This window comes from Limulus polyphemus, unplaced genomic scaffold, assembly GCF_000517525.1.
Source record: "Limulus polyphemus unplaced genomic scaffold, Limulus_polyphemus-2.1.2 Scaffold2753, whole genome shotgun sequence".
Classification (NCBI taxonomy): domain Eukaryota; kingdom Metazoa; phylum Arthropoda; class Merostomata; order Xiphosura; family Limulidae; genus Limulus; species Limulus polyphemus.
The window spans coordinates 87,518-107,360 of NW_013668363.1; the positions used below are offsets into that span (position 1 = coordinate 87,518).

General features: G+C 35.4%; 1 protein-coding gene across 2 annotated transcripts in view; it reads left to right on the top strand.

Moving 5' to 3' along the window:
• LOC106467819 overlaps positions 1-19,843 on the top strand; it is a 55,700-nt gene that overhangs the window by 13,121 nt on the left and 22,736 nt on the right. For both annotated transcript variants that reach the window (XM_022396012.1, XM_013928198.2), the window contains exons 5-8: positions 13,029-13,093; positions 13,812-13,917; positions 16,309-16,435; positions 17,897-18,024. In XM_022396012.1, coding sequence (XP_022251720.1) covers positions 13,029-13,093; positions 13,812-13,917; positions 16,309-16,435; positions 17,897-18,024 — 426 coding nt within the window. The remainder of the gene's footprint in view (positions 1-13,028; positions 13,094-13,811; positions 13,918-16,308; positions 16,436-17,896; positions 18,025-19,843) is intronic.

The following is a 19,843-nucleotide window of genomic DNA, read 5'->3' on the forward strand; positions in this document are numbered from 1 at the left end:
TTCAATTAGAGTAGCTAAAATGTTGACAGTGAATGATATTGCCCAGATGCATTCCCTCTAGTCTGTCAGTTCAAACTGGAAGAAAGTTTATGTAGATAGCTGTTGTGTTGATTTACATGAAAATAAAAAACTCCCTGGACTATTTAAAAACAGAATATTTTTGAGAAGTTCTTAGATGTAGAAATTGTAAGTTGTCTACCATTTGTGATTAAGCCTATATTGGTAAGTTTATTATCAATTATTTTTGCTTAACCTTATGGTTACGAGGTTCAACTATAAACCCGTTTGGCTACTTCTCGTATGGAGAATGGTACACAGGTCAACAACATTTACAATAACTCTGAGCTTTTTTTCATATATCTTCACAACAATTGGTAAGAATTTGTTGTACACAAAGAATGAGATTGTTTTAATTAAGTAGTTTAGTTAATGATTTGTTATTCTTGTATTGTAGTTATTTGCACTCAGGCTCTGAATATTTAAAGTATTATCATCAATGTATTGTGCAGTGAAATTTTTGAAATTAAAAATAGAAAAAATGTACATACCTTTAAATTTTTCTTTGAAAAATCTTTAAAATCTTCTGAGTTTATATTCTTAATTTCTAGTTTTTCAGAAAAAAAATTTTTTTTTTGAGGTTATATTTTCCTTTCCTGTTCTTTAGCATTATTACTTATCGCGACACATGTCAACAATTCTCGGGGTTTTTCTCAGCACCAACACTTTAGCCGTCATCAGAATGTTGGAACATTTGTCTACTACACTAAGCCTGATAGACCAAGGCAGTTTGGCTGATATTTTAAAAAATGATGAATCTTTTTTAATTTAGATTTTAAAACATAACTAACACATAATTAACTAGAATACAAACTAAAATCTAAATAAGATTTAATTGTTTATCTAACTAACATATTTATCGGTGAGAATAGCGTGGATGCAAGTAGGAACAATATTAATAGCATTTGACAAGTTTTCTATGGATTTTTTTGTGCCAATTTTGAAATAACTTGAGAAATAGTCATTCTATCGATTACAAACATATAGCTCAACCAAGTATAATTGGCTGAGAAATTGCAACTATATGTGTATAGAGTGGGTATGGCATCTGTCAAAAAGTTCCAAGAAACTTCTCTTCCAATACAATACTTCACTGTGCTCACAAGATTAGCTTTTCCCGATTTGTGCTGCCCTCTATATGCAAACTTTTTATAATGCATGCCACAAGCCTTCTGCACCCCTCTATTGGAATCAAAGATTCCAACATGTCTCTGATGCAAATCATCATGCATCATCTCTCCACCAATAGGAGAGCACTACTATCACATGATGCATGTGACTCCCTCTATGCACCACTACCGAACCATCACTTCTCATTTGACAATGCTTCAGTTCAAATGTCTTTCTTTTTGCTCATTACTTCTCGAGGTGGTTTAACTTAATTTATTGTACTTTATTTCAAGAATTTTTTTTTACTTTATATTCAAAAGTGTTTGATTTACCTGTATTTTGCTGTAAATATTTTGCTTCTTTGTTTGGTATCAAGCATGAATTCTGAAGTTAACATTACTACTTTGGGTACATCTCTCTTGTCTGATGCTATACTTCAGGCCACAGGTGCAGGCGAAGTGTCAGGGACTTTATTTGCAGGTAGATTGAGTATTGTAAGGGACAACTTTGTCTCCTGCTGTTGTCCCTCTTCCTCCTGAGCCTTTCAAACCTGGTCAGACTGATGAGGATTTTGATCGTTTGTCCCCACCCCCCAGAGTTTGCCATGCCACTCCAAACCCCACCTGAGGATTTTGTTTAGCCCTTGTCAGCTTTCTTGGATTTTATTTCTCAGGTATGTGATGTTTTGTCTATTGCTCCTATTTCTGATGACTCACATCCTTCCTTATTACATGATTCTGCCTCCCAACCTTATTTAGTTTTCCTCTCATCCCCTGATATTCAGGTTCACACCGAGTGTTTCGTCTCCCATGTAGGGGATGGCATTATTCTCCCACAGGCTTCAGATCAGTCTGCCCTCAGTGATCATGGTACGGACTGACCATATCTGGATCAACAATTGTTGGGTTCAGTTTTGCCTGTTTGGGGGGTGGATCCCAAATCTTCCATTCATCTTACTCATGCCTAGTTTTCCCACCTTTGTCTTACTGTGATGATTCTTTAGTGGTACCTCTTCTCAGTCCAGCTCATGTCTAAGGCTCTTCACAGGAACTCTGAGGGGTTTTCTGGGGACATCCTCTCTCTCCTCACTACCACTTTGGCCTGCCTGTTGTCTTCAGCTCTGGCCCTGCAAACATGGTTTATCTGTTGTTGAAACTTTTGGGTCGTGATGCCATATTGTCACGGACCTATATCCTGGCTCCTTATCTATGGGACCTACATATGACCCCATTTTTGAGATGCTTTGTGTTTGACATGATCCCGGAATCTTTGGAGTCAAAGGTGGCTTCAGTCCAGCAACAATCCACCCTTTCTCATCTGGTGGCCCATTTGTCGGAGCCAAGCATGGCACCGATTTCTGTCTCCTGACCCTCCCCTTCCCAGCCCTTGCCTGTTCCTCCTACCCTCAGTGCCATTGTTTGTCGGTTTTTACGACAATGCATGGTATGCCAACAATGGTTCCAGTGACTACCTGGTGGGGATCGGGTCCAGTGGGAGCATGTCTGGCGACCTTTGTTCATTGGTGAAGCTTTTACATCTCTGATGTTTGGGTTCACCAAGTTTTGTCAGAGGGATTCGTCATACACTTTCTTACCCTTCCTCCCTTCTCCTTCTGTTTCCTTCTCCTCTGGATCCCTTGACATGCCAGCATCTATTCAAGGCTGTGTAAAACTTCTTCACTGAACAAGCTACAGAACCTGCTCCACGTGGATTGTGGGGGTTTTACTCCCATCTGTTTGTAGTTCCCAAAAAGATTGGGGAATGGAGGCCGGTCATCGACCTGTACCATCTCAATCAGTATGTACACACCCCATGCTTCACCATGGAATCCTACCTTACTTTTCAGTGGGCTTTTTCTCCAGGTTTTTGGATGACCAAGATGAATGTCTCCAATGCTTATCTGCATATTCCATATTGGAGTGTTCTCATCCTTATCTTCAGTTTGTCCATCATGAGGTGGTGTACCAATTTCGTGTCCTACCCTTTAAGCTGGCTTTGGCACCATATGTTTTCTGTTGGGTGGTACAAACCTTCTCTCTACATCTTCATGCTCTGGGGTTGTACTTTCACTTTTACATGAACAACTGGCTTCTTCTCACTCATTCTGAACAGGATTAGGCCTGTCGTACTTGTCAGCTCCTTCTAGAAGCTACTCGGGAGGGCTGGTTGATGAAATGGGAGAAGTCCTTCCTTCACACTACCCAGTACCTCATTCATCTGTGTGTTTTCTTCAACTACCATCTCAGTCGGACACCAACCTCTCCTCTCTAGCACTGTTCTATGTAACTGGCTGTTCAGAATTCCCTGTTGACTCCTTCGCTTTCTCCTCAAGAGTTTCTATCACTTTTAGGGATGTGGTCTTCTATGACTCAACTCATACCCCTCAGTCAGGCTCATAAGTGATTGCTTCAATGAGTCATCCATGATCAATGGAACTTTGCTCAGGATCACTTGGATGATCCTATAACCCTTCCTTCCTACATTGTGAATGATCTCCGATAGTGGTTGGACAAGACTCAGGGCTGTGTGCATGGGTCAATCACCAGGAGGCTTTAGGTCATTGGTCTGTCAAGGAACATTCTCTTCCTGTCAACGTCCTCAAACTCCTTGTTTTTTGTTGGGCTTTGGATCACTTCCTTCCCATCTCCAGTTCCCAATCCTCTGGCTTTGACTCAACTGTGGTTTCTTGGATTACTTCAGCTACATCCGTTCTCTCCTGTCCCTCTTCCTTTATTCCCCAAACTTTTTTGTCAACCCCAGTCGCCAGTTCTGCATCCCGCACTTCACATCCTCCATCCTCATGCTTGGCTTTTGTCTGGTCCCTGGTGAGGAGATCTGGTTTCTCACTTCTGGTGGCATTTCATTTAGCTCATTCCTTTCATCCTTCATTTATGGATGTGTATCAGCAGAAATGGAATGTTTTTGCACCTTGGCCCTGACTCGGGGAACCCCAGCTTCTCGTCCTACAGTTGCTGGTATTTCTGAATTTTTTGCATGGATTTTTCAAAAGAGGTCTTCGGTCAGCCTGATATTGGGTTATTGGGCAGCCCTATCCCATACTTTCTGTTTTCCCCATTACTGCAGGATCTTTCTTTCCCCTGTCCTTGCCATTTTAATCCATTCTTTCCTGATCTATCAGCTGCCTAGATGTCTGGTACTTCCAGATTGGGACATTAATGTGGTACACCATTCCCTTACTTGACCTCAATTTCAGCCCACTGCCTTGAGCTCTTTATTTCACCTATCTTTTCAGGAGTGTTTCCTTCTCCTCTTGTCCTGTGGGTGGTGTCAGTCAGATCTGTTCACCATCAATGTCATATGCACACTGTACCACCAAACTTATCTTCTCCTTTATCTAGATCATTCCTTCCTTCCCAAGACTTTGGCGGCTCGTGACGGTAACTCCTCCTTTCGCCCATTTTACTTCCCTCTATTTCTCATCTCTATCCTCATCCTGATCTGGATAGACTTCTATGCCTGGTGCATGCCCTTCATTGTTATATTGCCCCCACGGCTTTCCTTCAGGGGTTCCCAATCCGTCTCTTTATCCTGTGGCAACCCTCTTCCACTTGGGAACTTTTGCCCTTTACCCTTACCAGTTGGGTTCATAGTTTAATCCAGTGGGCTTATTTCTCCTTGTCCTCTTCCCAATGTGCTTTGTTCCATGTTACTTTCCATCAAATCTGACACCTCATCTTTTCCCATGCTTCTTGTCTTCATCAGACTTTTGAGGATATTCTGCAATCAGGCATCTGGACCACCCCTCAGATGTTCATCTTCCATTACTTATATCAACATCGTGGTATCTGATTCCTCGGGGTATTGCCTATCATCTGTGGCTATACTTCAGACTTTGGTGTAAGTATGACACTTGGTAAGTCTTTATTAATGCTTTCTTTCCTTTCAGGGACCCTTGCTTCGAATTTTGTCTTTTGGATCCCACTCTGTAGTGAGTGGTGCCTGACCTTCAAGATGGGGTGTTTCACAAGATCACTAGATGGTCAATAACCTTATGATATTTGCTTCATAAATAGGCCCATCCTGGACCATACCACCCATGGATGGCATGGGTAAAGCAGAAGGGGATAGCTGCCTATACCTGCCATGCTTCAAGTGAATAAATTGGTGTGGTCTGTTTTTCAAAATAGGGTTTTTTGATCACCCATTGCACAGTCTCGAGTGTAGCCATTCCTCTGGACTCTCCAATGCACTTTTCCTCCCCTTTCTTCCAGTGGAGTATGAGAGTCCTTACCACTTGCCAGTTCAAAGCTGCTGGGATAGTTGAACATGGAGGAATTCTCCTGGATGGGTTTCACATAGATGGCTATAACCATTCAATTCAGAGTAGGGCAGTGGTATTCTGCCAGTGTAGAAGGCATAAAAACCTCTGGATTTAGTGACATATACCATGAAGTGAGATGTCTAATTGTAGTTCAACCTCGATTGTGTGCCCTCATCCTACCCTCGCACGGATGTTGGTACCCCGTGGGCTGGTTTTGGATATCAAATGAACCAATCAACTTAAGTCCTCACACAGGTTTAGGGTTGTCCATCTTCCTCCCTGGATTCTTCCTTCTGTGTAGTGGGTCATGGAAGATATACATAGGATGTTTCTGTCCTGGGCACTCCTTTGTTCTCTCTCTTGCGACAGGAATATTATTGATCTTTGGACTTTTCAGACTAATCTCACGGTCGTGGGAGTTGGTTACATGTGATGGACTTCCCTCAGATACCAGATGACACATTCCTGGATCCCTGGCTCAATGCTAATCCTGTGTTGTGCTCTGGATTCAGTGTTTTCCTCACATCCACGATTTTGGGGTTTGAGGAGAAGCTGGTATGATCCTCATCCTACCCTCACACAGATGTCAGTACCCAGTGAGGAGGTTTTGAATGTCGTTGACTTACCATGTACAGTCCACCTCTCCCTAACCATTCTACACCATGGGACGCACCCTTCATTACCCACTTTTGTGAGATTGAGTTTCCATAATTATCCAGTTGGGAAAACTTATCCTCCCCCACTCCGAATTGATCCATTCCTTTTCTGTCATGTTTGTTCCATGCTGTAAATGGTGAGGACATACCTGGTTCAGAAGTGGTGTGGTGTCTTTCCTCAGATCATCTGATATTTTTGTCTCATCTACAAAAGTATACTTCGAAAGCTGTTCTTCCCTCATACCAGTTCCTCCTCCTTTTCAGTGTGGGATTCTACCTAATCTTGTGAGAAGTCGGAAGTACCGTATCAGAAATTATAATTTTCCTATACTGAAAATGTATCTTCGATAGGTATTCCATCCGCTCACACTTCCCACCCTCTTTCCTACAATCTTCTGGAGCTTACATCATCTGCCAAACTTCAAAGTGATGGTTCAGTAGTGGCCTATAGTGGTAGTCACATGCATCATGTGACAGTAGTGCTCTCCTATTGGTGGAGAGATGACGCATGATGATTTGCATGAGACATGTTATAATCTTTTATTCCAATAGGGGGGCATGCTTTATAAACAGTTCGCATATAAAGGTCAGCACAAAACGGGAAAAGCTAATCTTGTGAGAGGAAGGAAGTACCTATCGGAAATGCATTTTCAGTATAGAAAAATTATAACTTTCCTCCCAATGTCCCATAATGGGCTTGAAAGAAGAATGTGTAAACATAGCAATTAACCTAGTTTTGGTCTATATGTAGAAGTATAGTGTACAGAAAGAACTATTTAAGATACAGAGACGAAAAGTTCAAATTTCGAGAACTTGTGCATCAAACTGAAGTTTATGAATTTTTCTTTAAGGTTTCTTTTGAAATAAAAGAAGTAAAACATATATGATATAGATCTTTGAAATATAATGTAAATTTTAATGCTAATTTCATTGGTATAGTAAGGTTGCTTAATCAAATTTTGAATGTGCCTGTAATTATAAGGTTAAAATATCTTAAGACCTATTGTTAGCTGTTTTTTTTCTTTTGTCTTCTGTGTATATTTGGATCTTGCAGTAAGTTTTTGCAATGAATAATATGAATAATTAATAATTGCACTAAGTTTGCCTTGGCAAGATTAGGTAGGCCCCATTGCAATACAACAACATAACCTCCTCTCACATATAGCTTTCCCAATTCAGTGCTATCTTCTATATGCAAACTTTTTTGCTCACCACTACTTTTGAGATTCCCACCAGAAATCATGTGTTTCATGTGATATTGCTGTGCTGTTGCATGTAAATGAGCATGTGACAACTCTCCACCAATAGGAGTGTGACACATCCTCCTAGTGCAGCTGGCTCCCACTACACTGACTTTTCAGTCATTACTTCTCAACTTGGCACATGTTTGTAAACACGTTTTTTTACTCTGTTTTAAGCTTTTATTATAAGATACAGTTATGCTTTTGTTGAAGTATCTACAGAAACTAACTGTTGTGGAAATATTAAATTTGGATATTTAATTTTTAACATTTCTGCAACTGTAGATTTTGTGGCCTTTTATTTCCCCATTATTAACTCACAAGTGAAGGTAACTTACACTTTGTCTGGAGTGGGACAACAAGATGTTTGTGTTGGACTAACAGGGTTTATATTTTGAGGAAGTGACGGCTGTTGTGCGACAATAAATGTTGTCTTTCATGTGGCCTCTCACCATCTATCTTTTCCAAATTTTCTACTCATGCTGTTGTGGATTACCCAGGCCTTGTTCATAATTTAGGGACATGGTTTCTCAGTTTTGTTACTTCCTTTTACTTTCTTCTGACTCATATGATTCTTTTCCTTCTCTTCTTAATTTGTTCCTTCCTTCTGATTTTTGTTTTTCTTCCCTCTCCAGGTGTTCCAGTCCATATTAGATGATTTTTATCTCAACTTTGCTCTGGTGCATTCTTGCATCATCCTTCTTGTTTTGTTGCCACATATGCCTGAGCTTAACATCAAGCTGTGTTCCCTTTCTTGGACTCTCAAACTCCAGAGTCTCTTCCTCAGACTTGGGGACCAGATCTTCTGTCTTCTGTGCAACTTACTTAGGCTGAATTTCCTGCCTTTTATGCTGTTTTTCCACCATACCCTGTCTTTCTAAGGTAATTCACCATTCCCCTGAGGGGTTCTTAGCAGATACATGTTTACTTATCTTTTCTACTTTGTTACATTTATCTTCTTTGATCTTGTCACTCCATACGTGGTTGCTCTGTTGCTGGGATTTGTTAGGGAGGGATACTATTCTTACTCAGGTGCATTTATCTCCTCCATATCTCGAGAGCCTTTTGTCTGGCTATCTTCCTCTGCCAGAGTGTTTTGGGGGAAATATCTGACTTTGGAATCACATGCTGAGGTTGCATACTAACATTATTCCCTATCCTCCCTAGTTTCCCATCTCTCCCATACTCTTTGTTTACCTATTTTTGTCTCCCATCCGTCAACTTCCTCTCTTCTCCCTGTTTCCATTCCAATTTATCTGCTTCAATTTGTCCTTCCACTGCTTGTAGACTTCAGAGCCGTCATCTGGCTTTTTCTTCTTTGTTGAGCTAGAGGCTGCCTCCAATTTTACATTTTACCAGCTCTGACTGGGTATGTTCTTTTTCATTTTGTGGGTAATCCACAAAATGATTATTTCCAAAGTGCTCTCATACCTCACTGATTCATGCTTAGTGGCAAGTGATGCTTGCTGTGGTATACTTATCATAAATCTGCACAGTATAAGGCCTTCAAAGTCTGATATACCACTCATGAGGTAGGATTCTCCACAAGACTGCTAAAGGTATCCTCGCAGTGCATAATTTCCTTAACAAGGACCAATCCAGACCGTACCCACTCATGAACTATCATGAGTAAAGCAGGCAGGAGATAGTTGCCCATTCTCCATACCTAGTTGATAAAATTGGTGCTGGCCTGCTTTTTAATATAGGATTTTTGTGGTCACCCATTCCACTGTTTACAATGTTACACTCATCCAGGCTCCCCAGTGCACATTCACCCCATTTTCTTCTAGTGGAGCACAGGAGTCCTAGCTTTTGGGGTGGTGGAACATAGAGGATTCCTCCTGAGTGTGACCAATTCCACTCAGTAGAGAGGAGGATGGAGGTGTTCTGTTTGAGGTAGTCCAATTCAACCCTCTGACTGGACTTCTCATGTCCTGTCTGTGCCCTAATGTTAGGTTCCAGGGTGGTCTGGTGCAGAACCAACCAACATAAACCCTCACTCAGTTTGTGGGGCTGATGGGACTCTTCTGTTCTACTTCACTATGATTGAGATGAAGGTAGTAAGGAACCCCCTTTTACCACAGACCAGATGAAAAATACCCAATGTCATGTAATTTTGGACTAGATTTGACCCGACACATATGGTCTGATTCACCTGAGCCACACTGTGCAATTTTTCACATCTATGATACTCATTTGAGTTCTGGACTGTGCTTTTCTGCCTTATCTGGCAACATGCCTTTTCTGTACAGGTGACGAGTGTACCCTGCTACAGACAATGTGAAGTCTCTCATGGGTGTTCCCCTATACGGTTCCATAGTATAGGGGTTCATACTCCATGGGTTCCCTTCGGACACTTCCCAAAGGGGACTTATCTAGGTAACTTGCACCGGTCCCTCCATCACTTCCACAATCAGTATAGCTGGAGCCAGCTGTGCTAAGAGGGTATGCCACACTCCTATTGGTGGAGGATTGTCACATGCTCAATTGCTGCAAACAGTGGAGCAGTATTGCTTGAAAAACATGAGTTTGAGTGGGACTCTCAAAGTTAGTGGCAAGGGAAAAAGTTTGTATATAGAGGGTATCACTGAATTGGGACACTTATATGTGAGAGGAAGTATCTATTGGAAATACATTTTCAGTGTTGGTAAATGTTAACTTTATATACATCAACAATGTCAGGCCTGTAATTTCTTGTCCTGGGTAAAATATTCTTCATTTATAACAGTTTTCTTCTTCAGAGTTCATTGGCAAACTTGATTGAATTTTATTAAAAGTCCTAGATTGTTTTATCAGTTCTTTGCAGATATTTTTTCAAGAATATAAAAGTAAGACCCAAGTGTAATTTAACTGTCTCTAACTGTAGCATATTTAAGCAAGAAACCACCGTATGTGCTATAGTTGATTAACCCTTTCGTGACACGAAGTCAAACTGCATATACAGCAATCTTTTAGCAAATTATTTTCAAAATTTAATGAAACTATTTTTTCTTTATGTTATACTAATTAGTATAGCATAAAGTAGCTAATAATTCATATTTTAATAGTATATAAGTTTTAATTTTATAAGGCAACATTTAAAAAACAAAATCCAGAGTTTCCTCTAGTGTGAGTAATGTGACATTTTTTCTCTAAGTATCCCATCTTCTCTATTTTATTCACTACTCCTCTTATAAGTATGAAATTTAATGTAAATTATTCTCCATAGAATTGTTATTGCTCATACAAACTGTAATTTTTATAGCCTGCATTTTGTTTGGTACTGAGCCATCAAACAGAAAATCAGACCCCTCTTGTCACATCCTCTCTTTTAGGATTTGTTGATAGTTCTCTCTTTTATGTTTAATTCTATATTATGTATAACCAATAGAAAGCCAAGGTTTTCATCTATGAATAATGTATTATATTATTTTGTTTTCTGAACAAGAAAGTTAACAACTAGCTTGGATGAATTTGTAATGGTTTTTGTTGCATAGTTAGAAAACCAGGAAAATTGTGATAGTTATGGGACATTGTCTGCTTTTTGTCTATGTTCTTAGGTGCCTTACTTAATTAAATAAAAATTATTTAGTGCATTACTACCATTAGTATAAAAGTAGGGTTAAGTGTCACCGACAGTCAACAGCAAAAGTAAAGACCCGGGTAAGTACTTTATTTCTTGTTTTTTATGTGTATTTTTTATATATATATATATTATTATAAAATAACTAATGTAAAAATAGGAATCTCTTTAAGTTAGTTAAAGTTAGATTAGGTAAAATAAATAATAATAGTAACATAATCAAAATATTTAATGAGTTATGCATAAGAGTAGCTCTGAGTACCTCTTGGGTTGTGTAATTCCATAGTGTAACATGAGTTCCACATTCCCCAATTGATTTACAACTTATAATGGCACGAATAGTAGTTATACTGTTCAAAGGGCAATAAACCAATAAAATTTAAGCATAAATAGATGTATACTGTTATGAGTTTTGAGCTACTTAAGATATAGGAATGTAGTTGCATGTTACAATTTGAAGTCATTCTAGAAAGAAACAAAGGGTAATTTAGACTTGCTTCAGTTTTTTTTTTTTTTTTTTTTTATGGTTATGAGGTTGGACAATTTCACCAACCTTGTATAGAGTTAGGGTAGAGAAAATAACAGAGAAAATATAAAGTTTTACTGAAAACAAGTGTTTGAAAAGTATTTAGGATGTTTTAGGGATTACACAAATGAAATTTGAGATTTTTGAGATGAAGAAAAGTATTTTTAATCTTAACATGAAAATTAGTTTGTTCTCAGACTAGTAAAAAAAAGACTTGATATATTCAAGGACAAATCTTTAGTAAAAAATACTTCACTAAAAAAATCTGATGTTTTGTACATAAAAGACTTGTAGTGTTTACTGAAAATCTGCCAAATTTTGTAAAGATACACTTACTATATTAAAAGTTAGTAGTATCAAAACTATAACAAGTACAAAGTGGTCACGAATCCGTGATAAGAGAGTTAACAGTCAAATAAATATAAGAATAGATGTAAAAAGGTTAAAAGTAGAAACTTTTAGGGGAAGTACTTCAGAACTTTGTGTTCAGTACTAAAAAGGATAGAACACTATTACTCACTTTATTTCTCATTTTCCAGCTTTAAAAGTTTTATGGTGGTTACAAGGTCAGTCAAATTGTTCGACCCCGTATAGAGTTAGGTTAGAGAAGAGAAGATATTAAGTTTTCTAAAAGAAAGTTTGATATTTGTTTAGGAGGTTTTAGAGATTATGAAAATGAAATTTGAAAATTTTCAGATTAAGAATATATTTAATCTTAACATGAAAATGTCTGTGCACTTGGAGCAGTTAACACTGACTATATATTCACAGTCAAATTTTTCTTATTTAATTAAAAATCCTGAATTTTTGTCTACAAATGACTTGTAATGTTTAATAAAGGCTTGAGAAACTTTGTGAAAACACACCAAATATGTTGAAAGCTATAGTATAAAATCTGGTCACTTTGGGTCACATGTTTGGTGTAATCTGTCAAGGTGGTAGCAAAAAGGTTAATTTGAAAAAAAAAAGGTAATTTCATGCACTATATTTAGGAAGAAGCCAATACAACAATCAAAAAAAGTAACTCACAGTTTTTTATTTGGACATATTTGTTCTGCAAACCTGTTGGCTGAATTATTTATAAATATTGTTTTGTAATTAATTCGGTTATAAACTCCTGATAGCTTTGTCATAATTCAATTTTATTTAGACAACTTTAGACTTTTTTTTTTCAAACTCTATCAGAAATCATTGAAAAGACAATTTCTAACATAAACTTTTTAAGAGAAAAAGCCAGTAAATGAAAAGAGACTTTAGGACCTGACCTTATGGGTGAATATAGACAGTGATGGCTTGTACTATTTAACAGCTCTGTGGTAGAGCACTAGCCCTGTTAATCAGAAATCCTGGATTCTAGACCCAAACCCAGAGTCTCTTGTTCACTTCTTGGATTTTTCTTGTAAACCTTTAAATTTGCATTTTAATTTTTGTGACTGCTTTTGCAGAAACTGTATCCTTTGGGAGATCTGATCCATAATCTCATAGAATAAAGTAAAAACATAAAAATACATTCTTCCTATTACATGTTAATACAAGAAGTCTATCACTATACTGTCTTCTTTAGGAACTGAAAGTAGTTTCTTAATATTCACAGGGAGGCCTTCAAATATTGGAGAATCATCCATCTTCAACTGAAGAACAAATTCAATACTTCATACGGTAAGAATATATGATTAGCAGAAACTATACCTCTTTCTGATCTAGATACCAGCAGTTATAGTGGTTTACAAAATTAAAATACTAATAATCATAATAGTTAGGAATAGGTATAGTTGAAACAAGCTTCTGTACTTTAGTTGTATGTTAAGTTGTATGTGTACTTTTTAGTTATTTGATTTTTTGTTGTTGCCATTTTTGGTTTGCTTTTAGTTTTTTTCAGCAGTGGCTGTCAGTTTTATCTCTGACACCAGATGTTACTCAACCTGTTTTCCAGGACTTGAACCGTATTCAAACATGCTAAATATAACTTGATACACTAAAAATAACATATAATATTCTTACATGTATTATGAATGGAAATATTAACATTTTACTTTAACAAATATTTTTATTTCTGATGGTTTTAAGAAATTTTTGTGAGTACAATGTGTGTTCTGAACTCAGCATATACACATGTACATATACTGGTTTTATGATGCAAAATAGAAAAGGTGTCATTTATTTATGCAAATTGATGAGAAGGTCATATGGAGAAATATTTCAACAGGTATAAATTTATTTTTTATAATGTTCGAGTCTTGGTTTCTTACTTATGAGAACTAAAGTTAAAGTAGGTTTATCTTTTATTAATATAATAGTGTTTTATATGTGAAACTTTTTTCTTTTTATCAATGACGCTATTTTTGCAAACACAAATGTGGATGTTGTACTTTTACAGCCAGTTGAAGAATCTAGGTTTCATTAATAAAAGAGAAATTATATTGGAACATCTGATTTATCTCTTGAAACAAGGAAAGTTACAGCAAGCCCAAACTGATGTAAATGTAAGAGATCATCAAATATTTTTTAATTATTAGCTCGATAATACAGACCCTGTTACTTACTATATTTCATCCTTTAACAAAAAATACATTTGCTTTATATTATTATCAGAGATATTTTGTATTAAAAAATAATCATGCTGTGTACTACTATAGTATTGTATGAATATAAAGCATAATATATTGTAAGTATAGATTAAGCCTAAAAGCTAAATATGTTTGGTTATAAATAATTTAGATGGTTTGTATGTATTTGGATATTTGCACAAAAACCATTCAAGGGTCATTTGTTTGTAGATGACCCTAACTTTGAACTATTAAACTAGAGAGAAAGCAGCTAGTCAACAGGACTTTCCACTACCTCCTGTTTGACTGAATAGAGAGATTTAATCTCACTTCTGTAACAAAACTTCAGCTGTCTCGGGCTACTTTAATAAAATAGTTGGATTTCACCATTACTTGTATAATGCAAAGTGCATCTTATTTATTTGTTGCAATAATGGTATACGAATCATTGGGACTTCAAATTCACAGTTTGGCACACTATCCAGTAGGCTATGCTTCCTGGCTCGTATAAGTGGGAAAGTTAATTTACCAAGTCTTATTACTTTAGGACAGTTAAGTGCTTTTATTAACAGGTATTAAACCTTATCATAAGAAACAGTTGATGAGAGTACAGTCTTCATCATTCAGTAATATAACTAAAAATATGTATATAGTTTTTGTTTTGATTAATTTAGTTACTAGTGTTTGAAGAATTTTTTATAAAATCTTTTATAAAACCTCTCACCACGAGCATCTTTTACTGTGCCTTTCACAAGGTTTTTAGTGTGTTACATTGAAAATTTAATTTAATTACTTTTTGTTCATGTTATACCAGTTAGTATAGCATAAAATCATAGCCAATAATCCATATTTTGATAGTATATAAGTTTTAAGTTCTTAATTTTATAAGACAACATTAAAAGAAAATCCCGAATTTTACCCTAGTGTGAGAAATGTGACATTTTTTCTCTAGCCTCTAGAGGGGGCTCTTCTCTAACTTATTTTCTACCTATACAACAAGTACAAAATTTAACATGAAATACTCATAATGTTGTCATCACTCAGACAAAATGTAATTTTCATAACCTTCAATCTTGTTTGGTTACAGAGCCATCAAATAGAAAATCAGACCCCCTTTTGCCACACCCACCTGTCATAGCCTCTCCTTCAGAATTTGTTAATAGTTCTCTCCTACATTTAATACTCTATTATTTATAATCAACAGAAAGCCAAAGTTTTAACCTATCAAAATACATATTACATTATTTGTTTTATGTACAGAGAACTCTATTTTGCTGCCAGTTCAAGCTTCATTCTGATGGGAAACACATCAACTAGCTTTGATGAATTTGTAACAGTTTTTGTTGGATAGTCAGAAAGCCAGAACAATTGTGATAATTAAAGGACATTGTCTGCTTTTTGCATGTTATTATTTTATGTTCTTTGGTGCTTTACTTGATTAAATAAAAATTTAGTGCAATTATACCATTAATATAAAAAAGTAGGTTTAAGTGTCATCAACAGTTGACGACAGAAATAAGAAGGCCCGGGTTAGTATTTTATTTCTTGTTTTTATTTATTTATTAGTATAAAAGTAACTAAGATGTAAAAATAGAAATCTCTTTCGATGAGTTAAAGTTAGATTAGGTAAAATAGATAATAATAATAATAACAAAAAATTTCAAGAGGCATGCACACGAGCAGCTAAAAATAGCTTGTGGGTAATGTAATTTGATAGCGGAACATGAGCCGCATGTGATTTTCTACTTACAGTGGCATGAGTAGTAGTTAGAAATGGTTCAAAGGGCAATGAAACAATAGAATGTAAGTATGAATAGATGTATACTGTTACAAGTTTAACTCGATATATTCATGGACAAACCTTGAGTAAAAATAATTCAATAAAAATTCTGATGTTTTGTAAATAAAAGACTTGTAGTGTTTATTGAAAATCTGTCAAATTTTGTGAAGATACACGTACTATATTAATAGTTAGTAATATCAAAACTATAACAAGTACAAAGTGATCACGTGGTTGGTAAATTTGACCGAGCCTGTGTTGAAAGAGTTAACGTAACAACATGGGTCTGACATTTCTTAGAAACATAATTTTGCTAATCACATGAGTTAAACTTTGTGTGATGTATAGTCATTAGTTTTTACTATCATTATTGAGCTTAAGTACCTGTTCATTATGTCTTTATTACCTCAGTATTATTCACAATTGTTAATAATCATTCTCTCTTAGTTATTTTCTCAAAATAGCAAGTTTTAGATAAAATTTCCTATAAGCATGGATGAAGAATAATTCAGTTTAGGGATTACATATATTTTTTATATTTTTTCCAGCACTTGCTGTCCAGACATAGATGTTACATCAGGAAAAATCAGGTTGTTGACACTACTATGAAAGCCTACATGGGTCTACTTGATTATATTCAGTGGGCTCATCTTGTAAATTCTTCACTAGATCAGAGTAGGTGAAACTATTACTTTAACCTGTTTTGTTTAATTAACTTCTCATAAATTAATTATGATATTGATTCATCTTTATTTCCTAACCATAAAAACTGCACGATCAATTCTGTGCCATCATCTGATCATGTTGTCTAAAATCAAATACAGAAAACTATTAGCCAGTCAGTTGTTTGTTTTTACATACTCTTTGTTAGCAGCTTACAAGCGATTCAAATCCATACTAAGTATACGTATATAAAAAATTGTATTTCTGCTTTAAACGTGACATTAATCAAACCACTTTGGATGATAAAATGGTTGTTCAGTAATTTTTTGTTTTTCACTTATTCTTAGATAAGGCAAGTTGAATTTATCAGCACGAACAGTTATAACAACTACTTTTCTTGGTCCATTTAGTTTTTTATTGAAATTTTACATATTGGATCAATCAGCACAACTATACTTAAAACAGCTTTTTCTTCATCAAAAAATGAATGAGTTGTTATTGAAGTGTTAAAAGTTTTAACAACACTAGTGCTTTAAATGTTATATTATGTTTTGTTCCAGTTTTTCTTGTGTTGCCTGTCTTTGGTCACATTGCTCTTCATGACCCATGTACTTTTATTATACATATTAAGAAAAGAAGAAAAACATGATTTACCAGTCTTTGTCCTATATGTTTGTGATGATTTTGTGTCACTGTGATTATGTAAACTCTCAATTTACTGATTTGTTTATGTACCATTCATTAGTGGTGGGTTCAATATATTACAATATATTGAGTGATCTTATGTTTTGGTGGTCACCATACTCAGTATAAGGAACTTAAGAAGAAATTGAGTGAAATCAATAATTTTATTTGTAAAAATACAAACAAAACCTCAGCTGTAATTAATAGGATTAATTGTATTATTAATGGTTTTCTCGCATTTTATTGGGAATCTATATTCAACAAAGTTTTGGATGGACCCACAAACAACTTGGTGCATATAGGAAAATGTGTTTAAAAATCCAATATAGGTCATATTTGTAATTCTATATGTATACTGTTACATGTGGCAGATAAAGATGTATAACATTTTGATTAAGTAATGTAACATTATTCTTTTTTTTTGTATTGTTATCAGTGGCTATTAATTCATCAAATCCAATATAAATTTAATTCTGTTTTTACATACTTATAAGTTACTTTGCCTCTTTAATAATCCCTGAAAGAAAATGTTCAATCAGTTTAATTTTGGTAAAACTTCAACATTAATGCTGTGTGTACCATTACTTGTGTTAACTGTTTAGGCTTACAAACTTGTGTATTTTCTACTCTCTTACAACATTTATAAAAACAGGAAGTTTTTTTTAAAGGGATAAAATAAATAATCAATAATGCCATAGTGTGTTAGGTATAACTATCATCAAATTAGTGTTCATGTCCGAGAATGTTCCACAACCATACTAATTATTAAGACTTATGTTTCTACTGTAGCTGATGAAAATGAGAAATGCCTGAGTCAGCAAGCAATAAATTGCCATGCAGAAAAAGCTGTTAAAGCTTTCCAAGAAGTCCTTAAAGTACCAGGGCAGTGGGACATTTTTGTTCTCAAGCTTGTAGAGGTGAGACTTTCTTTTTGTGTACACTATCTAAATGGTTCACTTTTTCTTTACAGTGGATAGATTTCAAACAGTAAGCAGTGAAACAAACAGTTTGAGCCTAAGTATGCATTTACAATATTTCCTTTGAGAAAAAAAAAATCACTCTCAGGTGGATGATAGAGCAGCTAATGAGGATTTAAATTACAAATACACAAATTGGCTTTTGGGTTGATTATTACTTATTGCTCACATTTCTTTTGTCAACTTAGAAAACTGCATTGTTCAAAAGTTTTAGATACAAGTTGTTGCAACTCTTTAACTTAACCCTTAACATAGTGGGGTTGGGTCTGTGTAACTTCTAGAAAATTTTGATATATTTATAAGTTAATTACATACTTTGTAGTAATGTTAAGATTATTTTATATTATCTATATTACTGCAAGCCTTTTTAATGCATTAATGTTTTTATTTCTTTAAACAGGCCACATAATGAAATTGCTGGGTTTATACAGTAATTAACCTATTGACTGCTGATTCAATGTATAGGGTATGGTCTGCCTCTGGCAGTTAAATGTGAATGTGCCATATACTGAATACGGTTTACAAAAATTTTGAGCATGTTTAGAGCAGCTGCATTCAATGGGTTAAGGACCAAAGAAGTGAACTAGAAACTATAAAGATGTTTGGGTTATAAATTATAAAAATTTTTGACAGTTAATAAATAAGGGTAGTTACAATACACTTCACTATGACAACAAGCAGTCCAACACTCATGTGATGATAGGTGTGGTCTAATAATCAATTCACATAAAAAAATATATTCTGTATTGTGTATAGCTCATACATTAAAGTTCCTATATTGTACTAATGAATCTTTTATTTTTCTTCATTTCCATGTGTGAAGGGCTTGGCGGTTCATAGACTTATTGCTGTAAAAATACACTGTGCACTTTGGAGCCATGGTTGCATTGGAAGAGTGATGGTCAAATCCCATTAATCAGTCAGATAAGAGTAGTAGCCCAAGAGCTGGTGGTGGCTATGGTCGAATAGCTGCCTTCTCTTAGTCTTTAAGCTCAAAATAATGGATAGCTATGTGGCCCTTATATAGCTTTGTGCAAAATTTTGAAACAAACGTGTGTGTATGAATGTGAAAAATGATTTTCAGTAATCTTGTGAAAACTTTGTAGTGGCACATGGCTGTAATGTTTTATTTTATAAACAACTAATAATATTTGTAAAAGAAAAAAATTAATAATTTAGTTCATTGTTTCTCCAACTGCTGATCCACAGAAGATTTCACAGTTCACAAGACAGTTGAAAAAATATTGTGTTTTAAAATATAGCTACTGAAGTATATTGTTTTACAATGTAAGTTAAAAATGCTTTACAAATTACTATTGTATGAAGTTGTATGATCCTTAGTTGGAAAAAGGTTGGAAACTACTGATTTAATATCATCTTACTCTCTCAGTCAAAAGTATTGCAAATACAGATTTCAGGAACTTAGCTTTTTCTTTTTTTCACTTTGATAGTTGAGTACCAATACACTGACTTCTTAGTGTACTAGTAGATATTAGTCAGCAGGTAACTAGTTTAAGATGGATATTCATTTGAGAAACATTATTACAATCAAAATGCCTTCCGTAATGGTATAATTATCCTTTCTTATTGCGTGTATCAATCTGAGGTAATCTGATTAGGTATCACTTAAAGTATGTAAAATAAATGAGTCATTGTGGATAAGTTTCCTTCATTCAAAAGCCTTAATGGCTAGTTTTGATGTCTTGTCACTCTTCACTGAAGTCCCCACCAATGAAGCTTGCAATATTGCACTCAACCT